Source organism: Callorhinchus milii, unplaced genomic scaffold (genome assembly GCF_018977255.1).
Source record: "Callorhinchus milii isolate IMCB2004 unplaced genomic scaffold, IMCB_Cmil_1.0 Scaffold1, whole genome shotgun sequence".
NCBI lineage: Eukaryota > Metazoa > Chordata > Chondrichthyes > Chimaeriformes > Callorhinchidae > Callorhinchus > Callorhinchus milii.
The window spans coordinates 87,510,335-87,531,357 of NW_024704742.1; the positions used below are offsets into that span (position 1 = coordinate 87,510,335).

Genomic DNA, 21,023 nt, shown 5'->3' on the forward strand with positions numbered 1-21,023 from the left:
TTTGCCGGGCACTTTATGTGATTGAGATTGAATTCCAAGTTATGGAAGCAACGGTGTATCCGACTCTGTTCCAGAGCTGGGGAAAACCAGCGATTCACAATAAAGAGATTTTTTTCGGAGACAAACTTAGTGTCAAAGCAATATGATAATAATAATCCTTGCATTTGATATAATGCCTTATCACATCTTTGAGACGTCTCAAAGCGCTTCACAGAATATACTGTAAAGTGAATTAACTGTATACTTTGTGGGCGAAACACAGCAGCCAATTGCATACAGCAGTGTCCACAAACAGTTGTGGATGGAAGTGACCAATTTATTAATTTTTTTTAAAAGGAATTATTACCCACAGAAAAAAACAACTGGGTTCCTACTTACTGCTAGGTAAACAGAGGCATGTGGAGTAAGGAAGTCCCCTGGGGGGTGATAAACTGAAGTGAATGATTTGGAAATGTGATTTGCCTTATTCATGCCCTTCAGTCTGCGCACACTTGCGTGTATGTGTGTATGTATGGGTGCTAGGCACACACTAGAAATTAGACTTATTTGCTTATTTCAGACCTTGTTAGTTTTGTGCTAAGATTTTTTCTCTCTTAACTCTTGTCTGGTGCGAAAAGAATGCATAGGGCGGCAACGAACCAACCCCATACCAATTTTGCAATTTACTAATGTATGTAATTAACACTTTGCCTCAGTTTTCTGCCTGAAATCTTCCAGCTCTTCCTTGGTTGTCCTTCTTACTGTGATCTCATCTGTTTCGTAGTTTATTTCCCAACCTACAAAGGTGTCTTAACCAGGCCAAATATTTTTGCGCTGTTAGATTGCTCTTCTATTCTCTGGATCTACAGTATGGTATCCACTCCCTGCCATTTTATGGTTCTGATATCAATATTGATTGTATTCACTGTCCAAGTTTAGCTCTCTATGCTAGTACAGAGTTTACATATGAGTGTTGCACAGTCTTCTTCATTTATAGCTCCATTCTCTCATTCCTCCATATAATCTATTATGGGACTGCTTTCTGTGGGATTTCCATCTCTTCTGCTTAACTTCCAAAGAACAGTACTCAAGAACAGACTGTGTTGATAAGACAAAAATATACATACTGTAGTACTTTGGAGTGTGCTGACAGAACGAAGAATGCTTTGCCACAATTGACTATTAAGGCTAAGATCATAATTTTTAAAAAAAAGTAAATTGGACAAATGTTTGAAGAGGAGGGATATAAAAGGGTGTGTGTGTGTGGGAAGAGTTTGGAATTGGGATTTGAGTGGTTAGCTCCAGTGAAATAGCTATCACATCTATCGCTAGGTTAGTCTCGATGGGCTGAATGGCCTCCTATGTTGTAATTTCCATTAGAGCACTTAGTAGAGCTGTTACGGAGCAGGGAAGGACATAAAGCTGAGGCCTTAACTGTCATGCTCTACCCCTAATTGTGCTACCCCTAAAATCTCGGAGTAATCTCTCTCTTTTTACCTAGCAGTAAAGAGGAACCCGGTTGTTAGTCGATTGGTGGATCACTTTGGGGATAATAATCCCTCAAAAAATAATAATAATATGGTCACTCAATTTGGTCATGACTGTTTGTGGGACACTGCTGTGTGCAATTGGCTATCTCAATTCACCCACAAATAGAAGACGTGAAAAGCGCTATATCAAATGCAAGGATTATTATTATTATAGTCTGATACTGTTAGTGTTTGGGACCAAACAAATGTACGTCACAGTAGGAGACCATTCAACCCATTTTTTAGTGTCTGCAATTGCTCCTTCAAGAAGAAATTGATCCTAAGGAGGATGGGAAAGACTGTGAATGAATATTCCAATATGATGCAAAATATGTGTGCACTTTCCTTGATTCTGTACTTGGCAGATTTTATGCGGAAACCATAGGAGGAATGACCCCCTCTGAGACTATCCTTCATGTGGTGTTCTGAAATTAGGAAATGCGTACAGATAAGTTTTATGGATCTGCTTTTTTTTATGTCAAATGCAAATGGGACTTAAAGGTTTTAAGATTGGTCCACATACAGGGAAGCAAACCGTAAAGGTTAAAAGCTGACAAATGAAGTCTGACACTTTAAGAGATAATTTAGTTTGACTGGGTACCAGTATTTGAATAAAACCAGATTCTATCGTCTACATTTCCGTGTGGGTGGAAAATTTCTATTATTGAAAGCTGTTTAACTGATTTTGTGTGTGGGCGGGGTGGGCGGCAGAGAGTTTTTTGTCAAATAATTCTTAAATTTGCTACAGCACGTTTTACAATGGGAGAATGTCTCAAAGCACTTCACAGGATACATCGTAAAGTGTAGTGACTCTATTTTAGGCAAATGTGACAGCCAATTTCCACAGAGCAACGTTCCACAAACAGCCATGAAGTGAATCACCAACTTTATTTGGGGGATTGTTGGCCAGCACACTGGAAAAAACTCCCTACCCTGTGAATATTCACTGATTCTCACCACCCTCCCAGATCCTTCTGCATCCTGCACTTCCTCAAAAGACCAGAACTCATTTCATGCTGTACTCAATTTGATTAAAATAATTAATTCCAGCATTTTATTACAGTTTAAATGTAAATTAAAGGGGCAGTGAATTGAAAAGGTTTTTTTGAAAAAAGAAATTTCCTTTTAATGAACTTAATTCCTTTTACTTTGCATTCCTTTACACGTCTACACATAGGAAGCCTTTGTTTGTGCTTTAGTTTGTTAAGCACACAGTGATTGTAAGACTTTGAATCAGTGGAGGTGTGTCTTCATCTAGGAAACTGGGAGATAGATACCTTTTGGTGCAGATTGTCTATTAAGTCAGTGCAGTTAATATTTAACCTGAGGCATGTGAAGTACTGCAGCGTGGTCGAGCTCATGTAAAGTTGCTGGTGCCTGCAGCTCCCAGTCTTAGTATTTTGTTTTAAAGTTCACTAGCTATAAAGGGCTGAGCAGTATTTTACATCTGGCGACCAGGAATGTTTGTTCCTCCCTGTGTTGTTCTTGGTGAGTAACAGCTACTTGTTTTCTTCTGATCCTGACATTTTGAAGACCTTTGGTTTCCATTGGTTCTTTTTAAGTGGTTATGCACCCACCAGATTGCGATTGAGGTGTCGCCTTACACTCCTATGATTAAAGTAGCTAATTCGGGTAGGAGGTGATACCCAGATCTCAGTTTTCACTGACTTTTATTCTGACCAGTAACACTGTCCCCTTCTGCTGTGCCTGCTGAATGTTCTACACTAGTCAGTCAGGAGCTTTAATATGTCACCAAAAGGTAAGAAACATTGCTTTACAAAAATTCAGATAATTGGGTGCTTTCAAAAGAATATCACAATCTTTCTTTGTCGTATCCTGCTTATTGATCTGTGATTGCAGGAAAATCTTACAATCCCCTTTTTTAAACGTATTGAAAACTACTTGCACTTTTGAATTGTGACTTTATATCGGTGAAAGTCTCAAAGTGCTTCTCAAGAATGGTGGGGGATATCTCCAAGTTGGGAAGAAAGGAGGAGGAACTTGAAGTTTTTGGTCAGAGAGAGACATTTTTTTAAAAAAAGGCATGGAGGGAAGACGCAAGCCAGAAAGATTTGGAAAAAGTTGTTGAGAACTTGGGCATAGGTGGCTAAAGGCTATTTTGAGATGTGTGCAATATTGCCTGCAACAAGCTTTCATTTTGCTGATGTTGTGTTGGAAGTCTGCTGCATCAAACTGGATTGCTTGCCTGCACTTTGTTTACTGCGTGAAAACTTCAGTAAAACTCAGCTACTGTTCTTACCGTATTTGCATTTCGTGGACCAAAAGACCTCACTTGTGCAGTAACCATGTAGTGGAAAATTCTGGTCTGTAACCTTTAATAGACAAAGTTTCAATACTCATTGTGTCTGTGTAATATGGCAAAGGTTGTCCAGTATAGAAATGTTCACCGAGTTGTGTGAGCCTCCAAATCAACTTTGATTGGCGAATAATCAAGATGGGGGAAGAGGTGTTTAGTTAAGATAAACTTATGGCATTTTACTTAATTTTATCTGGATATTATCTTATTTAGCCAGTGTTTAAGTTCCATAAATTCCAAGATTGCGAGCTCGCGTGCATTGCAAGATATGGCATTTCAGCTATTTCCTCAATTTGTCAGTCTGCCCAGTGTACCTGCCATTCCCTGGCAGAGTTGGCCGACAATCCTCTCTCTATGATGTTTCCAGATGGCCATTTGGTAGTTTGCAAGAGCAGTCCACATTCTTGAGTTCGTTTTTCCTTCCTCCTCCTCCTCACCAGCCTTATCTGACTGCTGGTTCCTCTTTTAGTGACTCGGCATTTAATAAGGACTAACACTGACCATGAACCTGTCTTGTCAACCATGTTTTGCCTTGCTGAGCCTGTGAAATGCTGCGTTAATGGAGAGTTCCAATACACAAAAGTCTCTCTTGTGAGCAAATGTTTGCACAATTTCCTTTTATTTCCAAGATTCCTTTTTCTGGGGGGTGGGAGGGAAATGCCCTTATTTTCTTATTTTTGGGGGAAAGGCTGTGAATGTGTAGCCAAAGCCAGGACCGAGATAGATAAGGTGTTTAAAGGAAAAAATGGCAAGTCAAGAAAACTTGTTTACAAATGTGGTTAATAAATAATAGAATATAATTTGGCAGGAAAAAACAGGAAGTTCTCTACGGCAACCTCCTGTCAAGCCTCCTATATTTGTGTAACCTGCTGCTAGGTGTGTACAATGCGAGAGACCTGGGTTCAATTCCAGGCAGGGTGAAACCTTGGGCAAGTTTCCTTACTCCACACGCCTAATAATAATCCCTCCAAAACCAAAAACAATAATAAATTGGTCACTTTCAATCTACGACTGTTTGTGGGACATCGCTGTGCGCAATTGGCTGCCGCGTTCGCCCACCAATATACAGTCAATTCACTTTACAGTGTGTTCTATGAAGCGCTTTGAGACGTCCTCCCGATGTGAAAAGCGCTATATAAAATGCAAGGATTATTATTATTATTACAATGAATAATAACAACAACATTTGATATATTTGATATTATGTTGAGATGCCTCAAAGCCCTTCACAGAATATGCTGTAAAATGAATTGACTGTATATTTTGTGAGCAAAACAACTCCATTATTGACCTTGAAGGTATAATAATAATCCTTGCATTTGATATAGCGCCTTATCACATCGTTGAGATGTCTCAAAGCATTTCACAGAATATATTGTAAAGTGAATTGACAGTATATTTTGTGGGCAAAATGCGTATTTAACACACTTAAAAGTTCAAAATTGGAAATCTAGGTTGTCGGGATCTTTTGACTTTTAAAGTAAGGAAAAATTTCACTGACAGGTTGTTTAAGATACTGTGCTGATTTTTTTTCCCCAGAGAGCGTAGACTGTATTTCTAGCTCTGATTCATTGCTACCAAGAACACCGAGCAGTTGAAAAGATTACATTTTATGATTATTTTCTTGCTGCTGAGCGACATTGCTGCTGTTCTCAACTTCACGTTCCTCTTCAAAGAACACTCGATGCAGAATTTTAAGAGTGAGGCTATTCTAGTTGACAGATTGCAGCATTAAAGTGGTTGTTTAACGATCTGTTTTTAATGATTGACGCTCCTGAAGAGAGTGGTGAAGTTTTGATATGGGTGGGGGGAGGGTGTAGGGTGGAAGCTTGATGCTAAAAATACTTTGGAGCCCCCTAATTTGCATCTCAATCTGAACAGTGCTACCGTGGTGAGTTCAGGGGGCAGCAGCCCTGGGCCATTTCAACTTGAGATTGTTTTCTGCTGAGGGAATATCGAAACAGATAAAAGGGAGAGAGCAAGAACACAGTCTAATAAAATGTGTTGGAATGCACGTATTTCTGGCTCCTAACCCTTTGAAGCAAATGTCTAGGTATGGAGGCCAAATATCCCTGACGAGAGATGAAATACTCTTGCATTAAAACGCTTATGCAGCAAAGCACTATTTTGTGTGTGTAAACATGCCTATCTTTGAAAATAGAATTTAACAGTAAAGCTTCAAGTGTCCTTTGACCTTGATACTAATATGCCTAATATTACCAATATATTTTTAAACAAAGGCTGAATGTTGGCTGCTCAAAGCAACATGTTGGAGAATTGTGCAACAAGTCAGTTTTAGGTTTTGCTTGTATCTAAAGTTAAATATCTGTCACCCCTTTTCCCCTTGCCTTTCAAAATGTTTTGTTAGAGTCTAATTGAAGCTTGTGTATTTTTGATAGCTGTCTGGCCAATGGATAGATTTCAGCCTTTCAGATGAGATTCCAGCCCATGTGACCTTTAACTTGACGGAGATTTTTAATATTAGATGTCTTAAGATGGAACAGTACAGAAAAAGCATTGCGAAACAGTTGACTGCGCACAGTGTTTGGTTGCAAATGTTTGAAGGTTCAAATTAATTAGTTTCAACTGGTGTTCTTGTGGTTGCTTTACGTTTAACTCTGATAGGAAGTCAAAAGAAAATCTTATTAGTAAATTATGAAGGGAGGCAAAAGCAAATCTTATTTGTAAATTATATAGTGATCGGGGAAGCTTCAAGTCTCTGTTTGGATTCTACCATTGTTAAAGGTTTTGCCTTTAAAGTGCACAATTTTTGCTCACGGGTTTAAAATGCCTGCATTTGTTTACAACTCAAAGTGATGCAATATGATTGGATTGTGTTGGCACCAAGTCTTTTGGAACATTTCTCAGATTTACTGCTGGGCTTTTCAGATTTATATTGTTATGGCATAGATTATGTAAATTTGCAAATACATTCAAATAATGCTCAACCCTTTTGCTGATTGTGGGGTGGGAGAGAGATGAGATACACTATTGTAATCTTTTTACGAGTGGAGTTAACCTTTTCACCAATGAAACTTATTTTCATCTGCACAATACATATATGCAGGAATTGGGAAAACAATGGAACTTCTGTACAGTTTGAGGCATCCAAATTAATCTTTGTCCTGCCGGTTGAATTGCCGTTGGCTATTTGTGGCCCTTCAGTGTAACTGGTTACAAAACTGTGCCAACAGGAATATCTAGGGCTGAACCCTCTATTGTGACGTGTCGTTGAGAGATTCACACCTACAGCATAAGCATTCCTGCTTTCTTGGCTCAGATAATTAAACTGCTAATCTTTGCTTATATATTTCCTTCCTCCCTCTTCCCCAGTCTCTCTCCACCCCCCTCAATAAAGGATTGATCTGTAATCTGTGCTTTGGGAGTTTAATTCAGATGCATTTGAGTATAATCAGCTTGTCAGGAATTTTAATCTCAAAATGTTTCATCCAAATGAATACCACACTGTCTCAGCCTAAACCTATCATGGTGCAGCAGTTTACAGAGGCTGACCTATACCAAGAGAAAGCGTTGTGGGAACCAGACAGTCAGTGAGATGATGATTGTGTGTGTGTGTGTGTGTGTGTGTATCCACGTGTACTGAGACAAACCCAGTTATGTCCTCAGGTTGAGACTCGCACAGGGGTTGGCTGCATTCCAACTGGATTAAACCTCCTGCTGCACAACAAGCAACACCCGGCTGTGATTCTTTCACGCGATGGAAACTTTTTTAATGTGTTCTTTGATCTCCATCCTCTCCAATTCAAACCATTTCTCGTCAGAAATGTGCAGTGGTTTTCGTGTTGCATACCCCACCAGCATCTCAACATTGCTTAGTTTTATTTGAAGAAGAAACTGACATTTTTTAATTATATTCTCCTTGCACACAACAATTTGGAGATTTGGCTCCCAACTCTTTAAATTTGCCCCTGTTCTCCCAGCGACTGCTCCAATTGTTCTTCCGAAGCTGAATGTATATACTGAAAGTCAAGTGCTGAGTCACTGCTTATATACCTATAATACATATATATATTATATATGCGCATACACACATATCACACCTTTTCTGCTGGGGTGTTCTGCCCTAATTGTGATAACTCCTACAGTTTAACTGGTTTCATATAACTCAAGATCAAATGTACTCTCTGCACTGCGGTGGTAAGTTTCCTTTATGCATTGTAGCTGGAGGTGTTCCAGTAAAACTGATGCCAGGTGGAACTGCCAAACCAGGGGGAAAACATTTATGAGTGAGATTTATGATTGGCGAGAAAGACCCAAATTGCAAACTTGTGTAAAATGGTTTTTATACTTCCGCCAAAACCCATTGTACATTTTATACCAAAGTGGTTACTCCCAGGGTGATGTTTGTTGGGCGTGCCTAGATTGCAAGCTGGTTAGATTTCATTTATTTTTTCTGTATTGTAATTTTTGTATTGCATTGCACAGCAGGTCGACTGATTTGCAACAAAACTGGGCCAGACAAGCAGCATTCATGTGGAGCAGGTCACAGTATTTGTGTTGTGCATTTGTGTGATTGCTGGAACGAAATTTCATTGCACAGTGGAAAATTATATTGGCACAAGACTCGATGAATTTACACTACTGCAGTCTAGACTCCCAGATTAGTTTTTTCTTGATAAAATGAACTGAAACACTTTACATTATTTTGCAGCCATGGTTTGTCCAGTGTGCAGCGGAAACCTGACACTACTGCTACTATTAAGGGTAGTTTATAAGACTTGTATTTTGAGTTTTGGTCACTATCAATTCCAAATGAAAACTGAGGATAATAATGTCCTCCTGAACAAGCAAACGGAACCTTGGGTTAATGTTTCATCTGAAAAATAGCACGTCCAATAACGCAGCAGTACCCCTTCACCCCTCCCAGCACTGCGTTGGAGTGACATCTTATATTTAATTCTAAGCCCCAATGTTGGGCTTCAACCCACAACCTTGTGACTCAGAGGTGTGAGCGCTACCAACTAAACCAGATTGACACAAAGTCAGATTGACACACTATTAGTTGGAGCTAATGTCTAATGTTCAGATCGGTATTGTTCTTATATCATTGCGCTAAATATGCCAGCCTGGCTCATTGGTTACTCTTTCACCTCTGAGTCAGAAGGTTTTGGGTTCAAACTTCCTGTTGGGACTTTGAACTCACATAATCTAGGCTGACACTCCTGAGCTGTCCTGTTCAGGCAGATGATAAGCATTGCATGGCTACTATTCAGAACTCTCTGCTTGCCGGTCTTCCCAACTCTTCCCTCCACAAGCTGCAGATTACTCTGATCTCTGCAGCTCGTGTCCTCTCCTGCACCAAGCTCTGTGAGCCGATTCGCCTCGTCCCTCCTTTGCCTCCTTCAATGCCCGTCTTAAGACCTTCCTCCTTAACTCTGCCTTCGGTCATTGTTTGTCAGCCTGGCACAGTGGTAGCACTCTTGCCTCTTGGGTCAGAAGGTTGTGGGTTCAAGCCCCGCATTGGGACTTGGAATCACATAGTCTAAGCTGACACTCCAATACAATGCTGGGGTGTGTTGTCATCCTTCAGGTGAGATGTTAAACCGAGATTTAATCTACCTGTTCAGGAAGACGGCAAAGATCCCTCGTCACTGTTTGAAAAGAGAAAGGAGTTTCTCCCAACATGGCCAACAATCCCCCAAATAACAATTGGTCACTCATTCCATGGCTGATTGTGAGACATTGCTGTGCGCAATGGTTGCTGCATTTCTCCCACAAAATACAGTCTTTACATTAGCTGTAGCTCAGTGGTTAGAGCATTCGTTTCGCAAGCGAGAGCACCTGGATTCGATGCTCGAGCAGGGTGAAACTTTGAGCAAGTTTCCCTACTCCACACGCCTTTGTTTACCTAGCAGTAAGCAGGAACCTGGTGGTTAGTCGATTTGCGGATCGCTTTTCCGGGGGTAAAAATCCATTGAAAAAAGATAACAATAATTTGGTACCTAAATCCACTATTATTTGTGGGTTACTGCTGTGCGCAATTGACTCCCACGTTTCGCCCATAAATATACAGTCAATTCAATTTATAATATATATTCTGCAAAGTGCTTTCTGAGACGTTTTGAAGATGTCATAAGCCACTATATCAAATGCAAAGATTATTATTATCCTCTCATTCCTTTGCCCTCAACCTCTCTTAACTCCAATCTCCAGCTCTGGCACAAACCCTTCACTGTCCATCGCCTTGGGACGTCCAACTGATGTGAAAGACACTAAATGCAATATGTTGTTGTGATGTTCAAAGTGGTTGGGGATAGGGTGGAAAGAGAAGAGTTGACTGGAATGTTCAAACAACATTTTGTTTCCATGACAATACTCAGGGATGTTCAGGGATGGGATCCAACAATGAGTGCTTATTTCAGAAATATGTAAGCATTTATTCGAGCAAATGTTTTCCAGCAACAAAGATAAAGGTTTATGAATTGTTGGCGCATGGCTACTGTGGAAGAATGATCAATTTTGTAATTATCCTGGCCAACAATTCCCAAATAAAGTTGATCACTTACACCATGGCTGTTTGTAGGACATTGTGTGAACAAATTTGTTGCTGCACTAACCCATAAAACACGCAGTCGCTGTATTTTGGGCTATCCTCCTGATGTGAAAAGTGCCATGCCAAATGTAAGGATTATTATTAATGCCCACAAAATAGTCAATCAATTTTACAGTATATCCTGTGAAGCGCTTTGAGCCGTCTCGAAGAAACACAAGGATTATTATTAAAGCAAGAGAGTGAGATTTCAGCAGGCTGCCCAGGGTTTCATGTCTACCCTGCAGCATTTGACAAACTATATATAATTGTCATAACTTTCTAAAGATCACAGGGTGAGGGAAGAGGATGATTAATGGATTCTGCACACTTATTATAGCACATAGTCATTTAGTTCAACCAGATCATGAAAATTGGTGGGTCAGGCTTGATGGGCTGAATGGTCTTCTCTTGTTTCTATGACCTAAGTCGATAGGGGTGGCAGGCACGTTCTCCCTGCTGGAGGTGACTATTCTTGGAGGGTCCTCAGTCTGGTGGTTGAAAATCTAATTGCTTTAATTGATTGCTCAGGTTTGCTTATCTAAGTAGAACTCAATGTTTCATATTGCTCAAAGCGAAATACAGATTCTCTGTCACATTAAAATACACTAAACCCACGGCTAACCAGAAAATAGGGTGGAGATCCGGTATGGCAAGCCAGATTTTCCAGCTAACTACTAATTCTTACATTTAATGTTTAAAATAAGTAGGTAAAACATATACCACTAAACATTTATATTATTTATTTATTTTTGGACCCGATCCAGCTAATTCCAGATATGAGACATTCGGATAGCGAGAGGTTTACCAGTACTACATGTACTCAGATGGTAGCACTCTCACCTCTGAGTTGGAAGTTTCTGGGTTCAAGGCCCACATCAGTATTTTATGCTCAGTTTAGGTTGACACTCCAATGCAGTGATGGGGGGACATGTAATGTCGTCTTTTGGATGGAGTGGTTGCTATTTGGAGCATTGTTGCTCCCACTCTGGAATATGGGAACAATTTTTTTTAAAAACATAATCAGCTTTTTTAAAACACAATCAGCTTTTAGTTTGTTTAGTTGGAATGTCCTCCCGATGTGAAAGGTGCTATACAATGTATAATTTTTTAAAAATCCGCAGTGTCATCAAAAGTTTTTCAAAAAAAGACATGTTCAGCTTCTTACGATCTCTGAGTTTGGTGAACTATTAGATAGACTCTTTGTACTGACTAGTCGGAATGAGCCTACAGTTGCAATACATTTCACCGGCATAATATACAGTCAATTCGTTTTACAGTATATTCTGTGAAGTGCTTTGGGACATCTCGAAGACGTGATAAGGCGCTGTATCAAATGCAGGGATTATTATTATCATCTAACAGACTTTTGTGTTTAAAATGGTAGAATTATATTTGTGGGCGAAATGCAGCAGCCAATTATGCACAGCAGTGTCCCACAAACAGTCGTGGATTGAAGTGACCAATTTATTATTGTTTTGTTTTGGAGGGATTATTATCAGGTCCGTGGAGTAAGGAAACTTGCCCAAGGTTTCGTCCTGCCTGGAATTAAACCCAGGTGTCTCGCTTGCAAGGCAAGTGCTGTAACCACAGAGCTACAGGGCTTTTCACATTATGACTGAAGAATGAGATGGGAGGTTCAGTCGCTCAGACCTTCCTTGCGTGCAAACTGTAAAGCAGCCTTGGAGAAAGCCTTGGAGCAAATCTTAAATTATAATAATAATAATAATAATCCTTGCATTTGATATAGCACTTTATCACATCTTCGAGACGTCTCAAAGCGCTTCACAGAATATATTGTAAAGTGAATTGACTGTATATTTTGTGTGTGAAACGCAGCAGCCAATTGCATACAGCAGTGTCCCACAAACAGTTGTGGATTGAAGTGACTCATTTATTATTGGGTTTTTTTCTTGAGGGATTATTATCAGGCGTGTGGAGTAAGGAAACTTGCCCAAGGTATTGCCCTGCCGGGAATCAAACCCAGGTCTCTTGCTTGCAAGGTGAGTGCTCTAACCACTGAGCTGCAGGACTCCATTCTAAATTGAGGGTGAAACAGAAAAAATACAATGTTTTGCAGCGAAAGAATGGGACTGACTTGTTCAGGTGATGCATGTAACTAGAAGAGTGGTTGCTTTGTGGAGCCTTATGGCTCCCAAAAGCCCACTCTGGAAGATTGTAACAGTTTTTTTTTAAAAACACGATCAGAGTTTCGTCAGGATGTCCTCCAGGCGTGAAAGGCTCTATACAAATTTTTTTTGGTTATTGTTTACAAAAGGCTGATGTTTGAACTAATTGAAAGCTAAAAGCTTGATGATTGACATTGTCATATCAAAACCATTCTATTTGTCTCCAACATAGAAAAAGTTTTGAGATCAGGGGTCAACCCGAGTCTGAGTATTAATACATGTTAGCGGCCTCCTGGAGGAAGGCAATGTACCAAGAGACGATGTACATCCATGACACAGGAACAGGAGTAGGCCATTCAGCCCCTCAAGCCTGTGGCATTCTATTAGATCATGGCTGATCTGTACCTCATCTCCAATTACCTGCCTTTGCCCCATAACCCTTGATACTCTTACCTAACAGAAATCTATCCAGCTCAGTCTTGACAATTTGAATGGATCCAGCATCCACGGCCTTTTGTGGCACTCTGAGGATTAATATAAATGTCCAGTCCAATCTGTGACTGACTGTTTTACATATGACTGAACTATATTGCCTGATCTGTGCTCTGCTACTTCAGGCTTTTCTTTAACCATTACGTTAAAACTGAGTAACATCTGCACAATTATTTTGGGGGGTGGGAGAGGCAAGAACGATATCATGGCTTTACTAACTGTGTACAACAGTAAACCTCGCATAAATCATATCAGAGTATCAGATATATCAGACCATACATTTAATATGACTTATGCAAAGTTTGAGTTATGTGCAACATATAAATACCAGGAAATTCAACGGGACTTAGGCAGATGTACAATTCAGGTGATGATACGATTTATACAGATCAACTTGTACGAGTTTTACTGTACTGCAAAAATATTCTAATCTTGCGTGAAGTTTGCAAACTCCTGTTGTAGTGCTGCACATTAATCACCTATGTAGTCATCTCTTCATTATACTTTTGCGTATTTATGCAGCTTCTCGTGTTTGGTTGCCAGTGTCGCCCAGTATTATGAATCAATTTTAAAATCAATCCTCGCAAGAATGCGGTTCTCGGGTTCAAACACATCCTGGAATGTGTTGTGCACTGCTGGTGTTCACTTTATCCCTCATCGCAGTCAGCTATTGCTTTTACATTTTGCTATGAGCAGCAGTTTACTTTTTAATGTTATGTTAGCGAGTAAAACAGTAATGCTTCATTAAAACATAATGCATAAACTGTACGTCGACATTCAGCTGGGACTTGTATTTTGTTGAACCCGAGTTAGCTTGGCTAAAAGTAGAACTTGCCTGAGTTTTCTGTGTGGATGAGATGAAAGGATTCTAGCGTAATTGATCGTGAATGTAATAATAATATTCCTTGCATTTGATATAGCGCCTTATCACCTCTTCGAGACGTCTTAAAACGCTTCACAGGATATACTGTAAAGTGAATGGACTGTATATTTTGTGGGTGAAACATACAGTGTAGATGGCTGAACATATCCAAACACTGGTTCTGAGCATGTCATCTCACAGGTGGCAGTGAGTGAAGGGGGAGGTTGTGCAAAAGAAAATGATGGGCTTTGGGTGTTTTTTTGCATCACTCAATTATGAGTTACATTTACCGCCTACGAGTTGTTCATTTGCTTAACACATGTTTGTACATTTTTTTGGGAAAGTGGGGGAAGAGAGAGAGGGGAAAACTAGAGAGGACACTTCGATGTGAATTGGAGTTTGCCACTTGCCTTTGGCTGGAAAGTATCTGATGCTGCGTTTGTCAGCACGCTGTGTATAAGATGTTTAAAAGGGATTTTATGTATGGGGGATAAATTGATTTAGTTGCCTTGACGGAGATGCAGGTTATTGTTCAACATCCAGCGCCTTGGGACATCCTCCCGACGTGAAAGGCCCAGTACAAATGTAATTTGGTGGTTGTTGTTGAGATTCCGCCTAGTGAGTAATTGAAGTAGGTAATCAAGGTTCAACTTTGGGCAAGTTTCCTTACTCCACGCGCCTAATAATAATCCCTCAAAAACAAAAATAAAACAATAATAAATTGGTCATTTTCAATCTACGACTGTTTGTGGGACATTGCTGTGCGCAATTGGCTGCCGCGTTCGCCCAAAAATATACAGTCAATTCACTTTACAGTCTATTCTGTGAAGCGCTTTGGGACGTCCTCCCGACGTGAAAAGCGCTATATCAAATGCAAGGATTATTTTTATTATTATAACTGTATCTACTAAAAGGCTGTGTCATGCTTCTAAATCAGTTTCTCTCTTTTTAAGACCTCAATTTTAAAAACATTGTGTGATGTATATTTAAAAAATATTTTCGTCATGTGCTGTTGTATTCTGCAGATTTAAAGGAGAATGTATGGGGCAGGTAAAGTAGTAGATTATGTTTTGTTGATGGCAGACATTCAAGGATCCACTGCAGTCATCTTGCTACAGATCGTAGAGAGTGGAATCGGGCTGTGAAGCATATGCTGCTGACTGGACAGTGTTGAGTGGTGTTTATGAGCTGTTATGAGAAACCAGGATGTGTAGGCAGCGAAACACATTCCAGCATTTCTTTAGTATGTACTTTGAATCTAATTTATCACAGGGTGTGTGCCGTTGGATGAAAGGTCTGTGAAAGCTTTGTGGGCGTGCATATGTTTGCTTTTGTTCTGGAAGCCAGGAACTAAGCTACAGATCTGCCAGCAGTAATGTGTCCACCAAATAATTCCAAGTGCTTGGTCTATTCAACCTGAAGCAGCAGAAAACATCAACTGAGCTTCTGCTCCATGTGCATGAGAGGGAATCTTGCTTCTTCAATTTAAATGGCAAATGTATCTTCAGGCATATTCACTCTTGTATGTCTAGAGCAAACCAGTGAGCGAAAGATTATGAGAGCATATCCACTGAGTGACGTTGAACCACATAACTCGTGCTTGAATTTTCCTCTCTTTTAAAGCTCCTCCCTACGTTTCCAACCTACTAAAACCATACCAACCTGCCTGCTCCCTCTGCTCAGCGGGCACTGGCCTGCTTCATGTCCCTACATTCCCTGTACTGTCTTTTTTGCCCCCATTACAAACACATTCACGATTATAATAATAATCCTTGCATTTTGATATAGCGCTTTTCACGTCGGGAGGAAGGGCTTCACAGAATATACTGTAAAGTGAGTTGACTGTATATTTGTGGGCGAACGCGGCAGCCAATTGCGCACAGCAACGTCCCACAAACAGTCGTAGATTGAAAATGACCAATTTATTATTGGTTTTGGTTTTTTGGAGGGATTATTATTAGGCGTGTGGAGTAAGGAAACTTGCCCAAGGTTTCGCCCTGACCTTCCTGGAATTGAACTCAGGTCTCTCGCTTGCAAAGCGAGTGCTCTAACCACTGAGCTACAGGACTCCACATTATCATTACTATCACAATTTTATTAAGATAATTTATAACCACAATCTCTAATCAATACGTGGCCAAGGAAGGCTAATCAGTGATGTGTTAGGCTATCTTACTTCATTGGGTTGGCCTGATGCTATTGTTTTGTTTCTTTTAAAAACAAGCCTGCAGACGATGACATGTTTTAGACTTAAAAGCTGAACCCTAAGTTGAGATTTACTTGAATTTCTCCCTGTTATATGCCCAAATATAATAATTCCATGTTTAGGTGTATCCAAACCAAACTGATGGTTTTGCCCTTCCAAGTGTTGTCAATGAGGTAGGTTGACCTTCCACAGAGGGTTGACTCAATTCCGATGTTACTCAGCCAAGTACATCACCTTGAAGCCAGCTCAACTCTAAGAAAACTCTGCTATCGTGATTTTTTTTAAGATGGGTGAAAATGCAATAATTCAACTCCTCTCAGGTTGTTTGAGATTCATTGAGCAGTAAAAGACTACATGAAACCAATATATTACCCCAGTTTCCCACTCCTAATTACTAACTCGTAACTTCTGAAAAGTATCCAGCGTATGGCTAAACAGTGATTATCTCTGTGGTTGAATAACCTACCAACACCCTGTCACGTCCTACATGTAGGAATGGGTCAATTGGTGCTATGGGTAGGGGGATGAGGGCAGAGGAAATTGTCAGGGGAGAAGACAAACATTGAAGGAATAAGTTAGCACTGTCATCTCAATACATTGCCTTCTGATAGTATTACCGTATACACAATACACTCTTTAAAAAAAACGGTTCCCAACAAATACAAATATAAAAACAATATTGTTTTTCACATAGTGTCTGATGAAAAGTGATACACTGTAAAGCTTATTTCACGGAGCCTCTTTGGCACGGCCACTTTCTCTTCTTCCCCCTTACAGCTGTCAAATCATAAAAACATATTTAATTTCCAATGCAGGTGCCTCTCCAAGGAGTTGGAATGTGGCCAATGTAAAGTTACCTATCCACTCCTCAGCATTTTATTATCTGCTGAAATAAGATATAGATACTGTGTATATCATAAAAATATTCAATTTGTATAGTGTCAGTCTTACAATAATTGGACGTAGTGGGGGAGCCTTAGTAACGTAACTGTTGTAGTGTTTATATTCACACTGCTGTTGTCTGTGACATTGGCTGTCTTACCAAGTGTGTGCAATTTCATCATATGCTGCTACTACGCCAAAAGTTCTTCTTGCTTCTCAGAAGATGATTTGTTTTCTGTGCTTTTTATTGGCACAAATTCCATCAACCAACCTCTCTTTACTGTGTTGGGTTAAGTGCAAGCACACGCTCCAATTACCAGCATTCGACAGGTGTCTCTGACACATACGGAAAACCCATCACAAGGCTTAGGAGTATCCAAACCCAGACATGGTTCCATGCATGCCATCTACATATGGAAATTTCCATGTGTGGAATTGAATCTGTACTTTCTCCCTGGAGGGATTCACCCTGCTTACCTCGTGCTGGAGAACATTAGGCGCAGGTTGACAAGTCAAGATTTTGGGGACCCCTGAGTGTGCGTTGGTGTACTAAATGAGTCTAACCAGTTAAAACTGCATAGCTTACCTGTCCAGTTAGGACCACCCTATCCATTAGGGGTTTGGCTTGCAGGGTTAACAGGAACTGAGTGGGAAGAATCCCCTCCCCCAATGACTAACTAAGATTGTGTCAGATTAAATGCTGTCTCATTTAAGTGTTGCTGACTCCCAAGTTGCTGTTTGATGGTAAAATGGCTCAACTGAAGGAAGCAAATGATGCTTCTCATCCAGTCTGTATCAATTTGTTTTATCACGATAATTCAAGCATCATCTTTAGAGTAGGAATACAAAACGGAGAATTTAAGACCACGGTGTTGAATTTGTTTCAGTTTCAATGATAATATTTTTCTGCCTTTTATTGGCTTTCACTTGTTATTTTATTTCTTTGTAATGTTCCTTGCAGTGATGTCTGACGCAGCCGTTCATTGTTTCTTGTAGCAGACGATGCCCACTTGTCCTGATGGATCTTTCACGCTCATCAAAGAATGACTTCTGGTTGCTACAGAGTTCAGCCTCCACTGTGCTGTACATTTATATCTTGCAGGACAAGCGGTAATTTGCTCTCGTTAGATTATTTGGAAGAATACTATTGAAAGCTTAAATGGCGATTTCAGGCTCCAGGAACTTGTTTACACCCAGAAAGTGTTTAAGTAACCAGAACCCATCACAAATTCATTTTATAATGCATAATATTGATTTCATTATTGTAAGGGTATACTGTTAGACCCAAGGCTCCTATTTTAGTTGCACGAGGAACCATCTCATGTTCTCCATCACAGTTTAAATTACATAACGGTCTCAATCTTTGTGTCTCGTAACAAAAATAAGGAGCTGTTTCAGGATGCACTCATGCAATAACACCCTATTTAACATTTTGCCTGAGATTGATCAACTGAAATAGAAATCAAATAACATTTTCTTCATAAACATTGGACTAAATCAATTCTGGGGAATGGATATGGAACCCAGAATTGATCGTACTCTAATGCTTGCTGTGTTTCCCTCTGTCTTCCATCTATTTCAGCAACAGTGTCATTTATATAACTCCCTTTACTCAGGGTGGCACTTGATCATAAGTTTCTGGACTTGTGGTACTGGATAGCTTGATGGTTTAACGCACTGGTTTCCCTTCAGACACTTGGATTCTACTCCACCACCAGTGGGATGGAACTGAGTCCCTTCTTTCCATGAATTAAAATGAATCCAGCTTCAATTCTGTTGAGTGTCTAGGGTTGGCATAAGGACCCAGTGCAAACTTGCACTGAAATTAGATGTCTCACTCGAGGACCTAAGACAATGCAGGTACATGAAATAGACATGTAATTTGCTGTGAATAATGTGCTTATCTGATGAGATTGAGGCACAATTTAATGACTGGATTGAAGGCATTGTAACTGTCTTGCGATTGAAAATGATGCTGCATGCAAAAAAAACTTCCTGAGCATGGGCCTAAGTGTTTATTAACATTAATGTCTTTACTGCGGGCAAATGCAATCCTGGCTTGGTAGAGGCGTGCAGATGGAATTTTTCAACAAAGTCTGCGCTATCTTCGATTTGTTGTTTGGTCCAGGCTCTGTCACATTTGAATTCATTTTGACTTGTAATTTGTGTTTGAACATGTCCTTGGCAAGTGCTTAAAATACGACTCCAGTGCTGGCAAGTTCACCGTGATTACCCACAGAACTTGTGTTATACGCATGAATGATGCTGCCTTCCTTGCCTCTCTCTGTGAAATCTTGGGTTACCTTTTATATCTGTTCTGGCCATGACCCTGCTGGCATTGCACTTATTAATTACAAGCCTACTCCTTCTTTCTCTCAAAACTCAGCAGCACTGTACCTTGAGATTAAAAAAAAGGCATACCCTTGTTGAATATCAATGTGTTTTCCATCATCCGGCAAAAAAATCAAGTTAATGCTTTTTTCCAACCTAGATCCCATTTTAGCTTGTTGATATAAATATAATCTTTGCAATTGATACAGTACCTAAAACATTGAACATCGCAAAGCACTTTACAAAGTTTTCTGTAAAGTGTAGTGACTGTATTTTAAAGTAACGCAGCAGCCAATTTGTGGACAGCAAGTCCCGCAAACAACCATGAAGCAAATGATTAATTTTATCTGGGGGATTTTTGGCCAGGACATCGGGAGAAACTCCTTTCTCTTTTCGAATGGTGCCATGGGATCTTTAACGTTCACCTGAAACTTGAAGATGGGACTTCGGTTTAATGTTTCATCCAAAGGAAAGCACCTCTAGCAATGCAACACTTTCCCAGCACGGGACTAGAATGTCAGCCTGGACCTTAGACCTGAACCCACATCCTTCTGTTCCAGAGGCTAGAGTGCTAACGACTGAGCCAAGATGACTTTAGACTATGATTCTGCAGTGTAGTCTAAAATTAAAGATCTGATTTTATAGAAATTTATTGCCTTGTGCAGAAGGTTTATTTGCCCCACAGCTTTGTCAGTTTATTTCTCGTGTTTTGTCTCCCGATGGCATTTTTTTAATTTGGAATTTGTTTACGAGTAGATTTAGTGGCACGACCCTTTTGAGCTTGGGTATCTTTCACTCAAACAATTCTGAACTTTGCCTCAGAATAAAGGATCAGTGAACTGCATGTTGTTGATGTGGCTATGTGGTTTGGCTTGTGCAGAAGGCACTCCCTGGGTCCTATCCTTTATTTTTGCTGAAAGCGGAGTTTTGTTTATCTCAGGAAATCTAGGTTTTATTCCGTTGCTTCACATTCCTTCCACTGTTGATGTGTACAACTTAGTTGATGTGTACAGAGCATTAGCTTTTCGGGAACTAAGATGTTTCTCAGGTTCACAATTTCAGGCGTTTCTCAAAGGAACCATGTCCTCGAACATTACAAATTCTAGGTGATACCAATAATGTTTGCGTGTCTACACGTGCAAGAGAATTATGTGACTTAAACATACATATTGTTCAATTTGTCCAGATTTAATCTTCTTTAATTTATTTCAACATTTGTCATCCCCACCCTGTGTTTGCAGAGCTACTTTTACTCGTATTCCACGGTAAAAAAAATCTCTCTTCGAGATGAGTATGGTTCAGTTGTGAGGCCTTCACAGCTGACCATCTGTTGACACTTGTATCTTGAGTTCATGTATGAAGAATAGTCACTTGAGTGAGGTAACTGAAGGTACTTAGCTCCTGTGGGATTATACTCCAACAGGAAGGGAGTGGTGAAAGAAACCAAAGCAGCATATAAGATATCAAAGCATTTGTAATGTTTCAGTATGGAATTTATTGTATCTTGAGGCCTATGTGGTTTCATCTGCGGAATGCAGAGTTGAAAGGTCTGAGTGAGCTTCATCCCCATTCCCATACAAGCAACTTGTTTATCTTCTTGCAAAGACAGGATTCTTCACTTGCTTGTTCATAAAACTGTTTCTTGAATTGTGTGGTTTTGAAGAGAATCATCTCAATGTAATCTGCATCGAGAGAAGGTTGACTCTATGGTGTTGCTCACATGTGTGCGGCTTGCAAAACTGTCCC

At 40.0% G+C, this 21,023-nt stretch overlaps 1 protein-coding gene across 7 annotated transcripts in view; it reads left to right on the forward strand.

The window, feature by feature from the left end:
* Positions 1-21,023, forward strand: part of kank1a (KN motif and ankyrin repeat domains 1a) — a 104,635-nt gene that overhangs the window by 38,660 nt on the left and 44,952 nt on the right. For 4 of the 7 annotated variants that reach the window (XM_007892626.2, XM_007892627.2, XM_007892630.2 and 1 more), the window contains exon 1: positions 2,843-2,996. The exons of 1 other annotated variant lie outside the window; for it this stretch is intronic. Coding sequence is in view for 1 of the 6 variants with exons in the window: in XM_007892629.2 (XP_007890820.2) it covers positions 3,255-3,267 (13 nt within the window). In the remaining 5 variants the exon portion in view is untranslated. Of the gene's footprint in view, positions 1-2,842; positions 2,997-3,198; positions 3,268-21,023 lie in introns of those variants that run through there. 2 more of the 7 variants (XM_042332913.1, XM_007892629.2) reach the window with 1 other exon arrangement.